The 22,979-nt window shown below is 45.0% G+C and overlaps 1 protein-coding gene across 1 annotated transcript in view; it reads right to left on the reverse strand.

Annotated features, from left to right (window-relative positions):
• Positions 1 to 19,173: 19,173 nt before the first annotated feature.
• The window catches only part of LOC128713186 (uncharacterized), a 32,381-nt gene continuing 28,575 nt past the window's right edge, over positions 19,174 to 22,979 (reverse strand). The window contains 2 exon segments of the mRNA XM_053808046.1: positions 19,174 to 19,191; positions 20,910 to 21,169. Coding sequence (XP_053664021.1) covers positions 19,174 to 19,191; positions 20,910 to 21,169 — 278 coding nt within the window.

Consider the following 22,979-nt stretch of genomic DNA (forward strand, 5'->3'; position numbering starts at 1 on the left):
GTTTTTCCGCCACTTACATGTCTCATTGTGTGGAAGGTGCAAAGAAAAATTATTACACAGATAGAGAAAAAAAAGTGGAAAACCAACTACTCGTTCGAATGAGCAACTTTTCTGCTGCAGGCACTCGGTGCTTTGGCGCGCTTGGAACTTTCCTTGTACCACCGGAAGTGTGTTTGTTTATTCTATTTAATTCGAGCACTGTGCCACCGGTGGCTCGGTGCCACCAATCGTCACGGACACCTTCGCGAAATGGGGAAAGCAGTTTAATATGTGAGCCAATTTCGTTAATTATGGGGATTCATTGGGCTCTCTTCCTCTGAGGTGGAAACAGGGAGCAGAAATTTCCCTCCCGACACGGTGGGAGGTGACACGGCAAATCAAACGCCACAGTAGCATTTATTTCAAACAACCGTAACGAAGGGTGTAAATGGTCGAACATTGAAATGGAACCGGTGCGGCACGATGGAACAGGTCGCGTCTGGCAAGTGGCAACAAAATGAACAAAAAGAATGGAAGAAAAAACACCAAAACAAAACAAACACAATACAACAAGTGCGGTAATTAATATTTCTGATACGACACAGAAGGAGGGAACGAGAGGGAGCATCGGTACATAAAACAGCAAAGCGAAAGAAAGTATTTACGACACTGTTCTTCGCACAAGTGTTTGGGTGGTTATTTTTTTCACCACCCGGTGTACTTTCATGCTCTGCAAGGTGTACGCGAATGAGTGCTTTTTTTGTTTTTGCTTTTTCACGCACACAGACAGTGTGAAAGCATTTTTCTTTATCGCGCTCGATACACCCGTGCCTCCAGTTGATGCATGAAATGAGGCAAGAACTGCGGGAGACTATGAGAACGAAGGAAGACTAATGGAGCAAATTTTGACGCAAAACTTTGTGTACGGTTTCATTTTGTTCGCATAGCATCACATGGCCAACGCCAACCCTCCCCCCAATTGCCTACCGCCCGGGACCAGTTGTTGCTTAGTTGTGGTGGTTGCGCTTGTTCATGGCGTACACGGTTGAGAAATTTATCCAAATTCACCCACAAGGATGATTTGATGAATGCGAACGAACGAACTGAAAGAAGCGTAAGCGTGGCAAGGGAAGGGAATGAAGCAGAAGGAAGGAACTTGTGGGAGGTTAGGTTCTTTTGCTGGTTTTTCGCTAAATGGAGGGTAAAATTTGCTACAACATTAAACAATTTCTGGGGGTGCAATCACCCAAAACGTGTGGGTGTGGGTTGCGAAGGAAACGCTCGGCTAATGAGAAGGACGTCGTGGTATGTGTGCTTTTCTTCGTGTTTCTTTGGGAAGAGTAAAGAAAAAAGGAATCACAAGTTCCTGGCGATGCACGCCGCATGTATGTGTGACATAATTATTTGCCAACACATCCCCACACTGCCGATTGTCGAGTGTTTGCAACAACTTTGCACCGCAATCTATATTAGATTGAGCCATTTCGGGACAAAGGCGCCTAATTGTGCTGCTGATGTGGATGGGTTTTAACACATTTTGTATCATAGTTTGATAAATAATAGAACAACATACACAATATACGCACAGACAGTGTTGTGATGTATAGACACATTGCTCTCAAGTGGCCGAATTGGACCAGGCAAACGCACATAACGAAAGAACGATCCGGCTTTTCGTGCCAAATACCAAGAACCAGCTTGGGTTTTCTCCCAATTCCTCCCCTACTGGGTGAAAATTTTCTGTTTGGATTGTGTTTTGCACGGTTACCCAGCATCACGCTCGAAGGAACGAGTGGAATTAAATAGTTTGCCGGCGTGAAAATGGTGGCCCAATCGAACGGTTCGCTCGAAGAAAAGCAAATCGCGCCCGGGATGTTTGAGCGAGAATGTAGCAGTTAGCGCGGATCGTCACGATCCTCGACCGGAACATTACAGCTGTTCAATGGGCTGTGTTATGCTTTGCCGGTGGAACCCGGCCTGGCGAGTTGTGTTAATTTCTGGCTTCTGGTTACTGTTTTTGTAGCCTGCCTGCCTGTTTTTTTTTGTATCCCCGTATGACTTGCGGCCGCACAGTGACGAAGCGTACGGTAAAAGATGTTTACATTTCGCAATGTACCTATTCTGTTTTGCTCAAATAATATTTGTTTGGTCGAATAAACACGCCAGATAGTTTATTTTGGATCCGGGGTTTGCACCGTGAAAGGTTGCAAAAAACGTAAAATCATTTATGTTCTTATTCGCATCAATTGTATTGCTTTTCTTTGTTTAGGTTGAGAAGGTTCTAATATCAAGGAGATAATGCAGGTTTTTGGCAAAGAGTTTTGGGTTAACGTAAGCATTCTTACGTAAGTAGTACGTAAGTAGGAAAAATCGAGCCATCCACTTTATACAAGACTTACATGAAGAAAGCGATCTTCCATCTGTTCGCATAAATTGCATGCTTCTAGGCATTGTAGAGAAAATTTTCCCAAAATGGATTTACATTAGTCTAAACCGTACATTACATTTTGTATTCTTTCTTAAAATTCTTATATTCTTTATTATACATTTTCCTCTTCAATAGCATTCTAAAAACTCTTTTTAAAGTGCTCATATTCGACAGGAGATCAAAAGAAACATGGAGTAAAGTAAACAACACTGTATAAGTTGATCATACTCTTCGAGTGCTTACGTTGTGCGCAGTTAAGAATGGCAGCATAAAAATGAAACGGGTTTTCACCGGATACGCACTGTGTAGTACAACAGAAGGACAACAGAGCGTACGTTATCGTAAAACCGAAAAAACCACGAATGAGTCTTGCTGTTGTGAGCCCGAAACGAGTAGCGATTCATTCTCCTAGCTGCCTCTTCAACCTCGCCCCAGTTTGAGGCTCCAATTTGGGTAGCTCGTGGTTTGTCAGATGATTTTTATTGCCTGTGTTGCATGTGTTTCGATTTTTGGTTCGTGTTTTTTCCCCATCGTTATTTTCAAAGAACGCAAAAATATTTCGTTTATTTCCCGTATCCTGATTCCACTTTCTCTTCAGAAGTGCTTCCTATTTTTTGCCCGTCGATGCCCAACAACAACTTCAGTATGCTTTTCACTGTTTTTATATTTCTCCACTCATCCGTTCCACGTACGGGTTAGCTTTTTCATGGTGGCCTTAAACATAATGCTTGGGGCCAACATTCAAGCCAAAAAATTACGGACGCTAACGTTTGTTCATGGATGAATAGAAATATACGAACGATGAAATCGATGGATGGAGGGATCATTGCGGTAACCTTGAAAAGTGTAAAGTCAGAATGCCGATTTTTAATACCGAGCCTGGTGCTTAGCACGGTGACTGTGTACAGATCAACAGATCAACTTAAAAAATTCTTCATTTGTACATTGATTGCATACTTTCTGGCGTAAGAGCTCCGTTGTGCAGGGTAACAATGAAACCCTTATCATATAACCAATAAGATACGAGTCATAATTCCACTTCTATAGGCATGTACATTTAAATGGAAGTGCATAGAAATTAAATTACAACCATCACTACCAATAATTGGATGTGGAAGTACCACCCAACGCGTTAGTGTGACAAGACCCCGGAAGAGCTAGGCGGACGCGTAATTACCGCATTTAATCAAATGCTTTCGCTACAGTGGCAACAACTTCCATCCAGAGCTCGGTCGGAACCATTGATGGTTGAGCGTACGGAAGGTTTCGCTTTGGCATCAACTCCAACACCACCCGTTCTAATCCTCGCGATATGGTACCCCGTTAGAATTCGAATCCAATCGAAGCTTCCAGTGTGTGTGTGTGTGTGTGTGTGTGTGTGTGTGTGTGTGTGAGTGTGTCTGTGTTACGCGGTTATTCCAATCGATACCGAACGATGGATGCAGTGAAGGCGCTTAAATTGCGTAAACCTCACAAAACAGTCAATAATAATCATTGTCGGTAATTAATTAGACTCGCGGGCGCCAGAGTGCCACCGTGGCAGTACCGTCGGTTGTCGAGTTTGACGCAGCATAACGCACGATGGGCTATGCTCCGGTGTAAACACAAACGGTTTACGCGATTGGTGTGGTGAAGTTTGCTTGCTTGGAGGTTTTGCGGTCTACTGTGGCCGCATCCAGGCAGCAGCTCCTTTAATTCATCGCCTCACATACACACATCAAGCACCTGGTTGACTTCCAGGTCCGGACAGGAATGTCGTAATCCATTCGCTAACAGTGCGTGAACCAACTCGGGCTCGAGATGGTGATGATGAGAATTCGGACCGTTTGATCATGCTGTTGGAGGTTTTGCGGTTGATTTACTCAGCATCGGCACAGTTACACTGACCAGGTTGCAATCAGGCTACCGAAGAGATGCTGTTTGTAATCGCCAACAATTTATCACTCAAATAGTGTCCCCTTCCAGCGCGGGTCGGGGCCGTCCCAGCAAACGGCAGCACTTCACGCCCGCGAAGGCACATTAATGATGTTGGGCGCGCGTGTGTGTGCTCTGGGGTGGCCACTAGAAGCAGCCAGGTGGGCAGTACCGAAGCACGTTTGGTGCTTCCTGTAGGTGAAAAATTCCTCACGCATGTTTGAAGCGCCCGTGTAGGTGACGCTCGCTAGTGACTTCACGGGCAATCGCGAATGGTAGGCATACGGAAAGTGAAGCAAATTTTTGTTCCTAGCAGAATTACTCATCACATAAATAACCATAAATAATAGCACCTACATCATGTGTACGCGAGCGTGTGTATATGGTCGGGCTTTTGTTTCGTTGTCGTTAAGTGCGTTCCCCGTGTCCTCCCACTTTCCCACAATTCGCCCCGTCCTTTGGTAGTGTTACTTTGTTAATACATTTGTTGAAGGATGTGTGTTTGTGTGTGTTTTTTTTTTTGTGTTTGCTCCTGTAAATGTTTTTACCTTTATGATCGCCTAAAATGCTCGGGCCTATGTTTATGCGATGCGGTGGATGGGACAGAATGCTACGCGGAAATGGTAAAACTCACCCCTCGTTCTGGACGCGCCGCCAGGGAGGGTGGAAGAGCTGGGTGGTGGAAACGTACAACTCAAGTGTGGGCCGACTTTCCACACCGTCCGGCCGAAGTGGCCGTGGATCTTTACGAGCGGCATTTTGCGAAATAACGCTCCAGTATGAAGAATGGCAAAGATGTTAATTTCATCTCCGGAGGCTGAGCAAAAATGTTTCCACAATATGGCATGGAAAATGGGAACCATCTACGGGCGGAATGTCATTCCAGCCAGACGGTGTTAATGTGGCCGTGTGTTGCGGTGCTACCCGCTACGAAACGTTGCGGGGCAATAGCTTACATTATGATGTATTTCCTTGAACGGCGCACCTGTCCATCCCGAAGGAAAGGAAAATGACATGCTAACACGTATGAAATATGTTTATCCCAAATGTGCCAATGGGCTGCGTGATGAAATTTGTACCAATGCTCCGCGTTGGCTCTCAGTATGTTTGTGTGTGTGGAGAGAAAGTGTTTTTTCTACTCACGTTGCGTTGTTTTACAAACAGAAGCAAAAGTATGGTAATTTGGCGAAGTGAAGATGTTAACAAATTTAATACGTGTGAAATGATTTATGTTATTTTTGTTCCGTGTTGAAACGCGTCCCGTGTGTGGTTTCTATTGCTGAAGACAGTTTTACAAGTTGGTGAAAGGAAAAGGTGATTAATTTTTACCGAGCGCATATCCATGATAGTTATGAAATGATTCATTTTTACTTGAATGAACTGTTTTAGAAGTTCTTATGTTGTATTACTTTTTACCTTTTGCAAACGATTCCAGGTGGAGTTGATGAAAATTTTGTACTTTTTTATAGAAAATTCAGATTATACTATTTATCGTAACATTTTTCATTCGGTTAAAGTGCAAGTACTGATATACACCTCAGAAAACTAATGATTTTCATGTAGGCCTGTAAGGGAACCTGGAATGGTGCGGGTCAACCCGTAGATACAAGGTCCAGTTGGTTGAAAGGTTACATTTGGGGCAACAAAGCATTAGAAACTTCCACCTCGGATCGGAATCGAGTCCAAATGGGTTGCACCCGAATGTGTTGCCCTTTTGGGTGGGAGTACCGGATTTGTCGAACCTAATGGAATAATCGATTCTGATTAGCTTGCATTCGCTTCCGGCTCGTTCCATCAAAGGCGTCATATGACTCTAAACATAATAATATTAAAGTGCAAGTGTGTATTTGGTAAGAACGTGATGCCATGCAGTTTCCTCCTGGTTGGTGCTGCAAATGATCAAAATAATGAGGATTGCCCCATGTTCCCCATAATGCATAGTTCTTAGATATAAGCTAGGGCAATACTATAAAACCCTTAAGATTGTGATAATAACAAATGGTGTTTGCATATTTTCAGGCGTATTTTGTACTCAAAAATTTCCGATCTATACCGCACAAACAAAGCAAAGTGATAGATTTTGATCCATATTGCTAGCTTCCTTCCAATTAAAGCTTTACAAGTACCATCAGTTTTCAACCTCTTTTAATCATCCTCACCCGAATGTGTCGTCTGTACCTATCCCATTCCCATTCCACGTGTATAATTTATTAAGGTGAGCGGCACTACCAAATTGGCCACGTTCAGTGTGGGAATCTCCTTACGAAGGTGTGTCCCCCGAAAAAGGATCCCTTTTCATTGCGAATGTGTAGAAAGTTTGCCCAAAACACGAGACGAGCTTCCAATTTGCTGCTCGTCCTGGCGCTCTGGTGAAACATTTTACGGGACATTTTTGTGACTATCATTTGTGTCATGTCGTGCAGTGCAGTTTGCGTGTGTGCGTACGGATATTGGGTTTTTGGGGAGGGGTACGTGTACCGAAACTAGATCGTGGGAAAACCGTTGTCCTATCGAGCGAACTGGATGGGAGGCAGTTTTACGTTCGCGAAATTGGAGTGAGAGTTTTGAAGTATACTTACCAATGCACACACACACACACACACACACACACACACACACACACACACACACACACACACACACACACACTCACTCACACTGTTAGCCATACAAAATTTATATAATTCAGTATCGGCACACATGTGTGCGGGTCGTAAATCATGCGCAAAATGTGTGCTCACGTGTGGAAATGGTTCCATTTTCCGACAGCGTGTATGTCTCGAGACGGGACACCTTCCCGGAACCATAACCGGATGGGTACGGACAACGATAAGCGGAAGGTGACGGGGATTGCTGGCGGTGGTGGTCCGTCCAGGCGGTACAAAAATACTGTCGAACTTTTTCCATCCGAAAACGGGAAAATGATATCATTTCGTTCGTGTACAGTGCGGCTGCTCTATTCCAGCCGGTCGAAAGCAGGAGCAGTGGAATGTTTAACGAGGTACGCTTTGCTAATAAGCTGCACTCGAAAGGCTGTTGCAAAGTTTGCAGCGGAGAAAGTTTCCCCTTTAGTCAATCGTTAAAGACAATCGGACCGAAGCGTGGTGGCAAATGGTGGTTATGGTGGTACTGGTTGGTGCACAGCAGCGACAGCAGGATGTGTACTTCTTGGGTAAGTTTAGTGGACTGCTCGTGATAGTTGTGCAGCAAAATCTTCTTTTCTTGGTAATTGGTGTGCATAAGCACTGTTTGCGGGTGTCATAATGTGTTCTTTAAAAGGCTTCCTAAAAGAGGCGAGATGGGTCGGCGGGAAAATTATAAGCACATTTCAACCATACGGTAGCTCTTTAATAGGAAATAAATATTGAAAAACCGGACAAGAGGTACTGATGTTCTGGGACATAACTATATAACTAAAATTATTTTTCAAACGCTTTTTCCAGTACAGTGCAAGCGAATTAATTAAATGATCAAAAGAAATGGGAACCCTGCCTCTGTGCATCCTATTCGCAATACCATCACCATGCTACGGAACAGACGGCTTTAATCAATAGGGAGGAACAATCTAGATGGCCCTTAACGACACCTTTTCTCTCTGGAGAAACATATTCAATGGAATGCCTTGATCAACGTGAAAGAATTAAGAAATAAAAAGAATTCAACTCCGCTAAAAAAACTGCGACGGTGTACTCGCATGAAAGCGATCTATCGAAAAGGGTGTGTGCGTATTGCCTACCTGCCAGGCGCGAAGATAACGAACGATCCAGAATGCAGTGAGGCACGCCAACCGGTTTGGCATCCGTGCATGTCAGTGCCCGGGACTTGCAACATGTCACGTAGCTTGTTGGTCCTCAAATAATGCTTCCCTTCTGTGCTTTCCTTTTCCAGCGAGAGGCACACGTGCACCCGTCGAATGTCAAATGACACGGCGAGGCGACGTAGTGATGACACACACACACACCCCTCCGGCGGTCTCTTATGATCCTGCTACGCTGCAGACCACACTTTTACAGGTGAGGAAGCAAACGATGAGGTGAGGAGGTCAACGCAAAGCTCGATAGTGTGATGCTTTTCCGGATCGTACGTTGGAAAATGTTATTGCATGCCTTTGCCACCGGAATCGGCACACTGTCACAAGCGTATCCCTCGTTTCGGCTGCGAGGTGCATCGAGTGTCGTTGAAATGTTGAATTTGAAGTATCCTCCTGTGGCCAGAAGTACGTATTTTCACACATGCACATTCGGCGCGGCGTGTAGGGTAACGCTCGCCAGGACCGTGAATCTATTTACCGAAAGGATCACTAGCCCAGGTAACACACGGGATAGGGACCGGAACACAGTGCAGCGTGACGGGGACACACTCGTATTTGTGTTTGCGCTCGCGTGCGTGTGTGTATTATTGCATGACAACTTATCCGGCATGTGTGCGACCGACGGGTTTGACGATAAACTTTCAACCTTCCAATACATTGATTCCAAATTCACATGCACATGCATACCCCCGGAACCAAACAAACTCAACCCCCGGTAAGAAGGGGGATGGTTTTTTCCTGTTTTGTTTCGTTCGTTCGGATCTTTCCTAACCATCCAACATCGCGTTCTGGTCGGCGATGTCGTCCATAAATTTTTGTTTCACGCCATAAATCGCAAAGCGCCATAAATTTTCGTATACCACAGCCCCAGATTGCACCTGTTTACTTTTGTCCGACGGTTTGGCAGATATACCTGGCGTACCTGCGAGCAGTGCTTATTTGCAAAACCATGCCAGATGAACCAGTGCGTGGCGTCTGTTTGAAACTCCACTTTTTTGTTCACTGCATGGGACATTGGGGCGAGCAAGAAACTGGCGTAACCAGCGATAACTGCATCCTCCAAAACTCATCACCGCCAGCTCAAGACCGCACTGGCGCCTTTGTGTTTGTGTGATCACGGTCGCAACTGGCACCGTGTCCGCGGGGAGGACGTTCGTTAGCCGCCGTCTGTCGCTAGCTTAGGGGTGGACAATATCATTTCGACCACCAATTCCGGTTTTGCAAAATGACCCTTTTTTTGGGCAAAACAATCATTCCCCGCCATCATAATCGACGAGCGAAGACGAGCCGTTGCGATCATCAACATTATAACTCGGGTGCCATTATCGTTAGCGTTGCGTCAAATCTCAAGAGGTTGGCCACAAAGGGAATGGATGCATTTTTAGTGTCTCCCAACACTGGCTGGATGCGGCAAACATAAATGGGATATTGCTGATCTATGCTATCGCCAACCGATTTTATCACTTAATCGCTGGAATATCATAACGCCGCTCAATGCGATATCAGTGCACTTAGCGAAAATGCATTAGCAACACAAAACTGCGATAAAAAAGATCCCTTACGACAAGACTGCATGCAGTTTAAAACCTGATAGCAATATAAAATCTGCCTGATTGGCACATCACCTATCGTGTGTCGAACGCGGAAGGAAGCAATGGGATACGATATTTCCTTTTCCAGACAGCAAGAGACAGAGAGAGATAGAGAGAAAGAGAGAATAAAAACATATACTCAAACAATGGCCATACCGATGATTCGTATCGGACGATCATCAGCGGAAAATATTTTTTTTTTGTATGTGAGTCAATTTTATTACTCCGGATCGAATGGCCAATTTATTACGCCCGCAAATGACCGCGTATAGGTCAGCACTAGGTGGCACCTGCACAGCACACTGGAGGGAGGGAGGGAGTAGGACAGCGGGTGGGGGGGCATGTGATAAAAGGTGCAAAAAGGTGCTGTTCGCATCCGGCTGAGTGTGTCGATTGATCCGCTAATAAATTTTATGAAGCACTCCATGCACCATAAAATCAACGTGTGCCTATACCGCATACCGTGTTGCTGTACACGGTGGTGCATCATACACGGCGCTGGGTGCTGCCTGGATGCTGATAACAAAGGGTGTGTGCTGTGCTTGGATATAATGGTCCTTTGTCGCTGCAAAGTGTTGGTTAGAAAATCACAGTAATTTTTGGTCCAATAAAAGCTTGTAAAAAGAAGGGAATCGGTTTTCGTGGAATAATTCAGTGAATTGCTATGAAAAAAAGGCTTGACGCTTTTGTTATGCTAAATATTCTAATGATCATGATCGTTATCTTGACCTGACTTTATTCGGAAGGAAGTTTTAAAGTTTCAAAGTCTAATTTGGAACACATTTTAGGAAGACCTTTGAAATTGACGGTACTTCATTCCAAATCAGCTTGGAGTTATTGTAAAGAGAATCAGAACCTACAGACCTTCAGAGAGAAGGTGTTTAAATTTGAGGCCTGAAATTAGAATTCGGAACAATAGGGCTTCGATAAGCTTTTGAACAATATCTTAAACTAGTGCCACAGTTGATAAAGGCATGTTTCGATGTAATTGTCCTTAAACTGTTCCCGTATTACTCCAGTTGTGATGTGAAGTACCTGTAGTGCTTAATCGGACATGATCCTTCCAATAGGTTGTTGCTCACAATAATCCATTAGAAATCACATCTTGCTCATGCTCAAACTTGAGGACAATGAGCGTGTTATTAAAATTCGTACAAAAAGCAAGAATAACAAGGAGTTGTTGCTCATGAGCATCCATGGGAATTTGTAAGAGATTTCCCTTCTAGCCAAGAGTGTAAAAAATGAAAACGTTGCAAGAAAAACTCATGTGGTGATCGTGATTATTCAGTGTGTTGTGCTTTCAATAGCAGTAGAGAAGAAACAAGATACATATCAATTAATAATGAATACACTCTTGTTCAACACTGGCACTAATAGAAACCATTTATCACAGTGTTTTTCTTTTTGCTACACATTGCAACAACATGTACAAGTACAAGTAAATTTTTACCACATGCACAAACCATTAGGGCATGCATTTTTTTGCTGATCGCTTTATAACTCGAAAGGAATTTTTTGCACTCGAAACCGTTGCTTAATCTCGTTTGTTCTCTATTACTTGCATTAAATCCCACTCCATTTTAACTTAATTTTTGTCTGTCTGCACATTCACTCCTCCCATATGTGCGCGTGTGAGCGTATAAAAAAGCTGGTAAGCATGAGTGGAGGTGTCACTGGGATTACAGCATCACTTGCAAAACCGTGCTCCGGAAGACCCAACCATTTCCGGGCTACATTGAGCGGCAAACTTTTGATGTGCACTTTATGCATCAAATTTGCATTCCAAGTGATGCAGCGGCATTTGCGCTGATCGAGAATCCATGGCACCTATTTTTTTGCTGTTGCTTTTTGTTCACAAGAGATGGGGCGTTTTTTCTGTTTTGTTGTTGCGCGCGTTGATTGTTGTTTTCTGTTCTGCTGCTTCGGTTCGTTCAGTTCCGTTTTTTTTTTGTTTCCCGGTGCGATGGATAAAAGTGTGGAAAATGTTTGCCATTTTCGTTCGGAGTGTCTTTTTTTTTGTTTTCTTGACTCGCTTTCAGCAATGGGCCAGAAATATTATGGATGGACGAATGGGTCGAGCGTACGTCCGAGTAGTTTTTTTTCTCTTCATTCACTGCCTCCATCCCTAGCCTTTTAGTGCTACTTGGCCGAATGCAATTTTCCTCGATGGTAAATTAACAGCAAACGAGGGCACAGCTGCATGGCGATGCAAATGATTTACGTCACACTAACTACCTCCCCCTTCCGTTCCACGGGTCCCTCAACCTCCGCTGCCCGGTACTGCAAAACGGGGTGGCCAATTAGAGCAAACACGCTCTCGCACGGGAGCGTTTGGTGGTTGTGAAATCATGAGCAAGAGGAAGCAAGAAGACGGAACCAACCATAACCGAAAGCAAAATCGGGCGTGGAAGCTTTCACAATCATTTACACATTTTAAGTGAAAACAATCCGTGACCGTTTTAGTTTTGAGGCACCCAAGCAATACGTTTGGGGACGCCGGAGGTTAGACAAATGGGAAACGGGATAGCTCGGGGACGCAGTTAAATATTGAAATAAAAATAATTGTTCAATCCTTGTACACAATTGAACTCTTTTCGTCTTTTTGCTTTTCGAAGGACCATTTATTTTAAACTTAACTTTTACAATTTTAAGATACGTCCGTTCCCTTTGGCGATCACTCTACTTCTCCTCGTTCTCTCACTCGCTCTCTCACCTCGCTCGCTCACATTCTTCTCTCACATCCTTCTAGCACACCGCTTAGAGATGTGTAAATGACGAAATGTCATTTGAGTTCTTTTCGTTCCGGATGGGAACGGAACATACTCCCCCCGTTGAGGTCACTCAACATCAAACTAACGGATCTCTCTCTAAGGGATGTATTCATTATCATCGATAGGTAGTACTGATATTTTGTTCACGGCACGTCGATATGTAGCTCCGCCTGTGAACACGTCTATAGCTCGAACCAATCCATCCTCGCCTGGGTAGACTGCGGTTACTCGACCCAACTTCCAATTCAGCGGTGGAAGATTTCGATCGTGTAGTAGAACAACCATGCCCTTCCGAATATTGGGCATAGCGCGTGTGTTCTTCTTTCTAGGTTGCAGAGTATTAAGATACTCTCGACTCCATGCACGCCAAAAATGCTCACGCATGAGCTGAAGATGTTGCCAACGGGACAAACGGGTGACTTTCACGTTTTCCAAAGAAGGCTCAGCCATAGCGGTTAAGGGTCGTCCAATCAAATAGTGGGCTGGGGTGATTACCATCGGGTCTGCAGGATCGTTCGAGACCGTAAACAGTGGGCGGGAATTCAACACGGCTTCTATTTCTATTAGCACTGTACTCAGCTCTTCGAAAGATAACTTGATGTTGCCGACAATTCGTTTCAGATGAGTTTTGGCAGATTTAACAGCAGCCTCCCAGAGGCCGCCGAACTCTGGAGCATCTGGCGGTATAAAGTGCCACTCGATTTCTCTGGCACTACAAAATTCCTCGATGGCATCGACCGATTGCTGATTTTGAAACTGCTCAAAGAGCTTCTTCAGTTCATGATTAGCTCCTCGAAAGTTTGTCGCGTTGTCGGAGTTGAGCTGCTGGACCATTCCACGTCGACCGATGAAACGCTTAAGGGAGGCCAGAAACGCATCGGTGCTTAAGTCGGATACAGCCTCTAAATGTACAGCTTTAGTTGTCATGCATACGAACACGCATACATAAGCTTTGGTAACCACTGGACGCCGTGACCCTTGTTTTATAAGAATTGGACCGGCGTAGTCCAACCCTGTGATTGCAAAAGGAGGCGACGGTGTAACTCTGGAGGCTGGTAAATTTCCCATTAACTGGTTGTTGTTGGTTGGGTTTAGTCGGAAACATCTCACACATTTCCGTGTTACGGCTCGAATGGTAGAACGGGCGTGAATAAGCCAATAACGTTGTCTCATAGCGTTTACCAAGCCAGTTTGTCCAATATGCAGATGCTCCTCATGCATCTGTTTTATCAGCAAACGCACAACAGGATCCTTGTTGGGTAAGATGATTGGATGGCGATTCTCGAATGGAAGTTGTGATTTATCTAAACGACCACCTACACGCAGTAGCCGATTAGAATAGATTGGACGAAGGTTTGCGAGGTTTTTGCACGGTTCGTTGTGAATCACTCGCTGGATCTCATCCGCCAAATGAATGTGTTGGATTACTCGGATGATCGCTTCGGTAGAACGACGCAATTCTCCAACAGATAAATGACGGCATTTTCTACGTTGGTTCAAGGGTGTACGGCAGTTTTCAATGAAGCGTAGTACGTATCCCATAATGAGCTGAATCTTCCTAAAACGACTAAACTTGTTAAAGAATGCAAGAGGCTCAGTACTTACAACCACAGTCGAGATTACATCCTTCAATTCAGGTAATTCGTCATCAGGGATTGGGTTTAGCCGCAATACTTCGTACTCTACTCGGTGCATACTCTCAGGACCATTCCACCATAGGCTGTTACCTTCCAGAGCCTCGGGCATTTGTCCTCGAGAGACGATGTCTGCTGGGTTGAACTGGGAACGAATGTATTCCCATCTGCAGTTACTTGATTCTTCCTGGATCACGGCAACACGATTGCGAACAAACAGCTGCAACTGATTGAGCGGCTTTTTAATCCAGGCTAGAACAATCGTGCTGTCACACCATAACACGATTTCACGAAGCATCATATTCAGGGCTGGCAGTGCCCTTTTCAACAGTCGGGTAAGCAGGAGTGCTGCGCACAATTCTTTTCGCGGGATGGAAAGATCATGCAATGGTGCAAGCTTCGATTTACTGGTGAGAAGTTGTAACCTTGCTGAACCATCCGAAAACAGGCTGCGCAGGTAAATGCATGCTCCGTAGGCGTAAGATGAAGCATCGGAGAATCCGTGTATCTCATATCCGATAGCTCCGTTGAAAGTTACACATCGTGGTATTTCGATAAGATGTAATCGGGACAAAGATGCTTGTAGTGCTTGCCACTCTTGTGCAGTAGCTTCGTCGACGGGATCATCCCAATCTATCTTCAGTTTCCATAATCGTTGGGTAAGTAGCTTTGCCAAAACAATAACAGGGGATACCAGACCGAGTGGATCGAAGAATTTGGCTATCTCCGAATACATACCGCGTTTTGTAACGCGTTGAAGGTTAGTTGTTGAGGAAATCTCCGGACGGTAAGAGATGAACAGGGTGTCTGCGGTTGGATCCCAACATACTCCCAGCACTTTGATGGTTTCGTTAACTCCTCTTTCTTCCATTTTCACCAACCTTTCACGGTCCTCCTCTGGTATTTGCTCGAGGAATTCTGGTGAATTTGAGCACCATTTTCGAATAGGGAAGCCTCCTTGCCCTAGAAGTTGCTTTAGTTGACGTTGCGCGACAATCGCATCGTCCACTGAGTCCGCACCCGACAGTACATCGTCCATGTAGGTTTCTTCCTGGACGATTCTCGATGCAATTGGGAACGCGCCACCATCTTCTACTACTAATTGTACTAAACACCTTGTTGCTAAAAATGGTGCAGACGCCGTACCGTAGGTAACGGTACTCAGTTCTAAAACTCGTAACGGTTTTGATGGGTGATCTCTCCAAAAGATTCGCAGGAATCGCTGATCTTCTTTCGTGTGAAGTATTTGGCGATACATCTTAGATACGTCTCCAGAAAAAGCTATCTTGTATTTACGGAAACGCAGCATAATGAAATGCAGGTCGTTTTGTACTACGGGACCTACCTGTAGCACGTCGTTCAGGGAAAACTCGGATGGATGTGTCTTTGCACTAGCATCAAATACCACTCGACATTTAGTACTTGAGCTGGATGGTCGCAACACTGCGTGGTGTGGCAGGTAATAAACCAGTTGGTTTGGTGAATCTAGGGTTTCGTTGATTTCGTTGCAATGTCCTAGTGCTTCATACTCGTGAATGAATTCCTTATACTGTTCCTGCAGCTCTGGGTTTCGGGCAAAACGTCTCTCCAGCATAAGGAATCGCTTTAGCGCAACTGCTCGGCAATTGTTTAATTGTCCAACGGTGTCCTTAAAAGGCAATTGGACAATGAATCTACCAGTCTCGTCACGTCTGTACGACGATAGGAAATGTTCTTCACAAGCCAACTCTTCTTTTGCTAGCTTTGGAACCTCGGGAACCTCCTCAATCTTCCAGAACTGTTGCATCATTCGTTCCAAAGTTTCGACCGAAGCGTGGTTAGATTGTAGCGAGGAATGGTTAGATACTTGCGGCTCGTTGATTATTCCAGAAACGATCCAACCAAAATGAGTATTACGCAGCACTGGACGGCTGTTCATTACGTTAATCATTCCAGACTTAAAAATGTCGAAAAATAGTTCGGCACCAATCAGCAAATCAATCTTGTCCGGCAGGTAAAAGTTGGGATCTGCTAAGATAATACCATGCGGAATCTTCCAGTGATCGATGTTTATCGGAGATGATGGAATTGTACCTGTGACCTTCGGCGTTACCAGGCACTCCAAGTTGACTTCAAAGCTAGAAACTCTCGATTTAATCCTCAATTGTACCTTCTCTCGAGCCAGGGTACGCAAGGCATTGATACCTGAGATCGGCACATTCGCTGGTGATTTTGTTACTCCAAGGCGGTTGGTGAATTCTTCAGACACAAAATTCACCTGTGAACCACTGTCCAACAGAACTCGACACTGATGAGGACGATTCTTGAAGTCGAACACATGTACAATAGCTGTTTGAAGCAAAACCGTTTTAGATGACCGAACAACATTTGAAGAGCATGTGGTGGAAACCGGGTTGGTAATACCACGGTTTATCGTCAGTCTTGACGTTGTCTCAGACGTCGAAGCTGGAGTGGGTGGTAATCTATGAGCGGCTTCTGCTGGTTGAGGCACTAAGGAACTGTAATTTGGGTAAAGTGCGTTTTCTTCGTGGATGATAGTATGGTGTCGTCGTTGGCACTTACGACAATTCACTGTTGATGGACATTCTCGAGCACGATGACCCTTTCGCAGACAATTAAAACAAACTCCAGCGGTTCGAATTCGTTCAATTTTCTGAGATGTTGTCAGATTATTGAGTTCAGTGCAATGGTGATTGCGATGCGAACCACTGCAAATTTCACATAACGGTGGAGTGGTAGTGGCCGCTGCATGGCTTTTCTGTGATAGCTTCCCTTGCGTGGTGTTCTGTGGCGCACGAGGGTTAGGCTGTGGCTTACCATTAGTTGTAACCGGAAATGCTGTTTCACAATACTCCAAGATTCCACACCGAGATTTTAAGAACTCTATGGTTTGTTCATACTTGGGTAATACGGTTTTCTTTTGTGAGGCTTCCCAAGCTTTCCGGGTAGATTTGTCGAGTGCTGACACTAACAAATGCACAATCATGAGGTCTGAAATTCCTAGAAGCTCTTGTCCCTGATATTTCAAACTCTCCACATGACGTGACGTTTCTTGGACCAAGTTGCGTAACTCGATGTGAGTTTCTGATGTCATCTTCTTCAGGGAGAATAAACCACGAATATGGTTTTCGATGATGATTCGTTTGTTCTCATATCTCTCGGTTAATATGTTCCATGCCTGCTCGTAGTTACCCTCGTTAATCACTTTTGCATCTAATATTCCAGCCGCTTCTCCGATGAGTGCCTTATCCAAATGATACAGCTTTACGGCCTCACTGTCTCCAGAATTGGCCATCAAATCTTGGAAAATCGCTTTGAACTTAGGCCATGCTGTATAAGTGCCGTCGAAGGTCGGGATCGGAACCTTCAACGGTTTTTGCTGGATTAATATCTGTGGTTGCATGGGTGGTTTCTCTTCCTTCGTGTCTATTGTTAATTTCAATTCGTCAATCTTGGTTAGTGTTGCGTTGTTTAGTTCTTCGAAATCAATGTATTCCTTTTCTTGCTCTTCCATCGCATCGTCACTCGTTATTCCGATTATATTCATATGGAGACGATTGTAGTCATTTTCAATCGACGTTGCGGTTTTCTCAAACACGTTGAATTGGGACAGAGTAACATGCTGTGTCTCTGTAAGCGTTCTGTGCAAGCGCAAAAGTTTGCTTTTGACATGCGAGCGTTGACGAATTGCCTTAGAAAGCTCTTCTGGTTTGGTAGCCATTTTGTCCTTATTTGCGTTTTTCTGCGAACGCGTTTCTGGTCCCATGCACGACACTTCTCAAATGCTCACAAACCAAGCACACCGCACACACACGATGAAACTTGTAGCGCAAGATGCACACAGCTAACAGTTACTGGAACGTGTCCTTTTGCGAGATTTCTAGGAACAAGAATAGATCTGCGCACAAACACAAGTCACTCACACACGCACGGATTACGGGAACCTCAATCACACTTATACACGAGTGCAGTATGAGTCTGATGATTTCTGGGAACACTAACGTTCTTTGTACACACACTCTCAAACGATCGGCGGTAGTCGCGATCACAATCACGACCACATGCAGCAACACACAAACACACGAGTAGTAGATGGCAAATTGGTTCTTTTTCAAATGATTTGGGCACAACGCGCACAGACGCTGGTTCGCGGAAAAATGTTCTTCTAGTATGCGTGTGCTCACACAACCCACGCGGACTACGGTTATCGGGGTATTAAGTGGTCTGAGCGGTCACGTACACACACACGCGCACAGACACTATTGTGTGAGAACCGTTCTTAGCATAAAACACGTGGTTTCATACAACGCACAGGGAACATTCGCAGGAAACTATCCTTTTTAGTGACACGAACGGTCACACAACGCACGCGGGTGGTGGTTGTTGGGAACTTTTTTTTACTTATGACCCGGGCGGTCATACAACACAAGTGAAAAGTCACACAACGCACACGGGCGGTGATTGTGAGGGAACACTTTTCTTGCGTCGCGGGTGATCACACAACGCACGCGGGCGGTGGTTGTTGGATCACTTTTTAGGGACACGGACGGTCACACAACGCACATGGACTGAGGTTGTGAGGGGACTCTTCTAGTGACGCGGGCGGTCACACAACGCACACGGGCGGTGGTTGTTGGGAAAACTACTTTCTTCGATTGACGCTGGTGGTCACACACATTGGCACGGACACTGACAAACGCACGCGTGCGGTGGTTTCAGGCCGCAATCCTGGTTTCTATCCGGTTCGATCGGACCAAATGTTCAATCCTTGTACACAATTGAACTCTTTTCGTCTTTTTGCTTTTCGAAGGACCATTTATTTTAAACTTAACTTTTACAATTTTAAGATACGTCCGTTCCCTTTGGCGATCACTCTACTTCTCCTCGTTCTCTCACTCGCTCTCTCACCTCGCTCGCTCACATTCTTCTCTCACATCCTTCTAGCACACCGCTTAGAGATGTGTAAATGACGAAATGTCATTTGAGTTCTTTTCGTTCCGGATGGGAACGGAACAATAATTAAACCCTCCCTCCCAAGAGCGTCTCAACACACTGGTCCGAGCTGAAAAGGGCCCAAAAGGGGGAAATAAGATTCAATTAAAAGCTATTGGAAAGGAATTATGAAAGTGCCATTTGTGGCGGCGCATAATGCCGGCTGCTGCTTGGCCGAAAAGGAAAAAAATGAGTAATAGTCAACCGGATAAGTTGTACCGGGATGCAGGGCAATTAATTTGTCTTCGCTTGCGCGCCAGTGCAGAAAAGTGATTTAAAATTACCATAATGGTTTAATGCATTCTGTGGACCTTTACACTGTTAGCCTGGGATATGTGGCCCGGCTGCAGCATGGTGCAATACACTGCTTTCCTAATGCGGCAACTAACTAACTCCCGCAGGCCGTTCCACATGTGGCGCTTGCAGCAAACCTGAAGATGGAACGAAAATGACAGCACCGTAGCAAATCTTGTGACAGCTGTCAATTTGACGCGCCAAGTACGCAGTAAAAAGAGCACACGGCGATGGCGTCGTTGGGGCCAGGCTACTGCGGTGAATGGTGCCGTGTTGAATGAGGTCAACCGATTTGTTGCAAAATACGAGTCGTATTTTTTTCTGCGGTCTCTCGCAGCGTTTCCGGGGCGTGTGTGTCACAATACGTCACAATGCTTGCATTCATTCGGTTACCGGAGTGGATTGGTAGGGGCATTTCACCGCCCAGCAACATTTCACACTGCATGAATTTTTCCTACGAAATCTAACTGGTGAAATGTAATATTAAGAAGTGCTGTAGAATATTTTTAGTTGACAGTAAAAATTGCTACCGGTGTAAATTAACGCACGTCGATGTGTGCCGAATCGGGTCAAGTTAGCATGACTAACACGCCCAGTACATTTGTGAGTGAGAAATTGCACGCGAAAAACAACCCCTTTCGGCGGAGTTTAATTTATCATCTCGCTTATAATGCCATTTGACAGGACGCTGGCCTTAAAATTTATTTATGGAGCCATTTTTCCCCTTCTTCTACTTTCACAGTGACCTAGAAGAACGCTGTCGGTGACGCTTAATAAAACCGTCCTCGCGCTATCCCAATCGCAAGAGGGAGTTGCGTCGGTTAATCTTTTGACCGTGTGCCAGTATGTCAACAACGCGCTAAGTGGCTCATTTACAGTGTTTTAATATTTTCCGTCAATAACACAGCACAGCCACTCTCGCCAAAGAGCTCGTTTCGCGTGAAATATCGACATTTGCCCTGCTGGCAGCTTGTTTCGATCGTTTGGCCAATAGTTTTGCAACAAGTTTGTGAGGGATGAACGGATTATTGTCCGTTTCGGAATGTCCGATGCGACAGCGTTCGAAATTAATCCGATGCTATTATTATTTTTCATTAGTGGCTCACTCACTAATCGCTTCAGACATAACTTTTCATTTATTTTTGTAGAAAACTACGGCAAATGGATGATTAATTTGCAAGACAAAGATAAAGTGCAGTCTATTTGTGGGTACTAAACAGTTTTCCTTAATTGAAGTCGCTGGCCGGTTTATAGCGTGTTTCGTATCCTGGTCATGGCACCGTTCAGCATCACAAAGCGGTGAAGAACCAGCGCATACTTTAAGGCGTGTGTGTTGTTTCTGTGTGTAAAAACATTCAAACATTTGTTTTCCAGCACACTCGGGGTGGGGGTTTTCAGTGTGTTTTCTCGGTATTAAAATAATTCGCAACAGCACATAATCTACATAATTTGGCTGCTTCTGGATGTGCGAGTGAACGGCTACCCGGTACTCACCCTTTGAATGGGAACGATTCTTTCCACCGGCTGGTGCGGGTGCTGCTGTGGTGGAAAGCTCGTTTGCTGATAAGCCGGCTGCTGATGCTGCTGCTGCTGCTGCTGCTGTTGAGGGTTCGTTTGGTGGTAGAATTGTTGCGGCTGGAACTGCTGCTGCTGCGGCGGGAATTGCTGACCTACCGCGTGTTGTTTCTGCTGTGATGGATGTACCTCGTACTCAGGGCCCTCGGCTGGTGGAGGCCAAGCAACGCGCTTCAAACCTAACCGGGATCCAAGTGGGAAAACGGCCGCACCAAGAGCAATGGAAAGAAAGAACACAAAAAAAGATCGTAGAATTGTAGTACGTGTGAGCGTAGTTATTCTTCGGCCGACGGCCGTCAGCCGGCCAGGGTGTGGGTGGAGTATAAAATAATTAAATTGCTACAGCGATTCATCTCGAGTCGCATTCTTTGCTTTCTGCACATTTCTTCCCAGTACCCCGCCAGAAATGTCGGTGTCCATGTCAGTTAGCGATGGTGTATGTTTTATATTTCTCATTCCCACCTCCCAGGGAAACCGGGACGACTCCCGGTGCAATCCATCTCTTCCCGTTCGCTCAATGCCCACAGCTTTGATATATCTCAGTGAAAAACTGTACCTTTCGTACTGGGGTCGGAAGAATGAAGTCGAAGGTGGGATGGCAAAAATCCGAGAATTATCTGGCGGACACTTGCCAGCTAGTTCAGCCGCACTAATACTTTACGGTGGCATGCCCGAAGCTTGCCAGCGAGAAACATTGGAGGGGGAAAAAGGGTGTACAAAATCCCCTTATGCCCGTTTGCAACCCGAGCGCTAACCCACAAATGCGTCCTACTTCACTGGAAGATAAATGGGATTTGAGTGAAAGACTTTTCATCTGATATGCTAGGCGCTACTACACTGGTGTGCTGCTTTTCTTTCAGCGTTATCTTTTTGTTGTAGGTTGTGTTTTTTTTTTTATTTGATGAGCCCAACACTAAATTGCCCACCGAACCGCGACTTTATCCCATCCGCCCCACCCTAGAAGGGCACTTTGGTGCGGGAAGTTTTGTTCTCTTCTGAAGGGATACAAATATCGTCTTGAACCATCAAACCTTAAAGCCAGAGAGTTCGGTCCGAATGTCAGTGAAGCGCACTCCTCAACAATCAAGTTGGGGTTTTTGATAAAAAGATATATTCACATGGGATCAAATCGCTCCGGATCAGCTAGTCTGTCCCGCCGGAGACTTATCGCGCTGGAGTGAATGAGTGTGCAGGTTTTTTTTGTGTCATTTTGCTCGCGAATTACCACAACGTTCCCTGCTGTTGACGTTTGTGTAAAGTGCATACCGAGCAGCTCGCAAACTCGTTCGTGGAATTTGAGGGTTGGTGGCCTTTTGTGTTTGCGGTAGCGAGCGAATAGTGGCCGGTAGGTGCGAAGCCGAGTGATGCCTAGACATGAAGTCTACTTCATGTCTCTCCAGCGAGATGGTTCATGAGATTTTAATTAAAACAGACACTTTCTATAACAAGTTTTTCAAAAACTTAATTTGCTGTATGAAGAGCTGCGTCTCCGCTTTGAAGTTTCCGTTTGTGTCGGTATCCTTTTGTTGCGCCCGTAAGCCTTCATTCATGCGATAAGATCATTCGTGGCCAGTGCAAAATAAGACAGTTTGTGAGAGTGTTCGTATTTTTTTGTGTGTTTGGTTTTCTATCTTACTCTACGTTTGAGCGCTGTGAGCACCACTCGTGTGAGTTTCGGGTTGGGAAGCGAAAGGAAAGTTTTTCTTGTGCAAGTCGTGCACTTTGGATGGAGTTTTTGGCTTATAGTGTGGGTTCAGGTTTGATACATATACTCTTTTCTTATTCGTCTGTAAGAACATGATGATTTATCATATCACCCGCTTCTTCGGGGGAAAAAATATGCCACCAGAGTGTATTGGTCCCAAGTAACAATATATTATCGCATTTCTATTGTTGTGCGGTGGAAAACAAAAAAGCGTCGGTCATTCCACTGTTGTAAAACATCTTCATCGCACCAGCCTCAACACCTCCAGTGGAAGTAAATTTTCA

The sequence above is a fragment of the Anopheles marshallii genome, chromosome 3, assembly GCF_943734725.1.
Source record: "Anopheles marshallii chromosome 3, idAnoMarsDA_429_01, whole genome shotgun sequence".
NCBI lineage: Eukaryota > Metazoa > Arthropoda > Insecta > Diptera > Culicidae > Anopheles > Anopheles marshallii.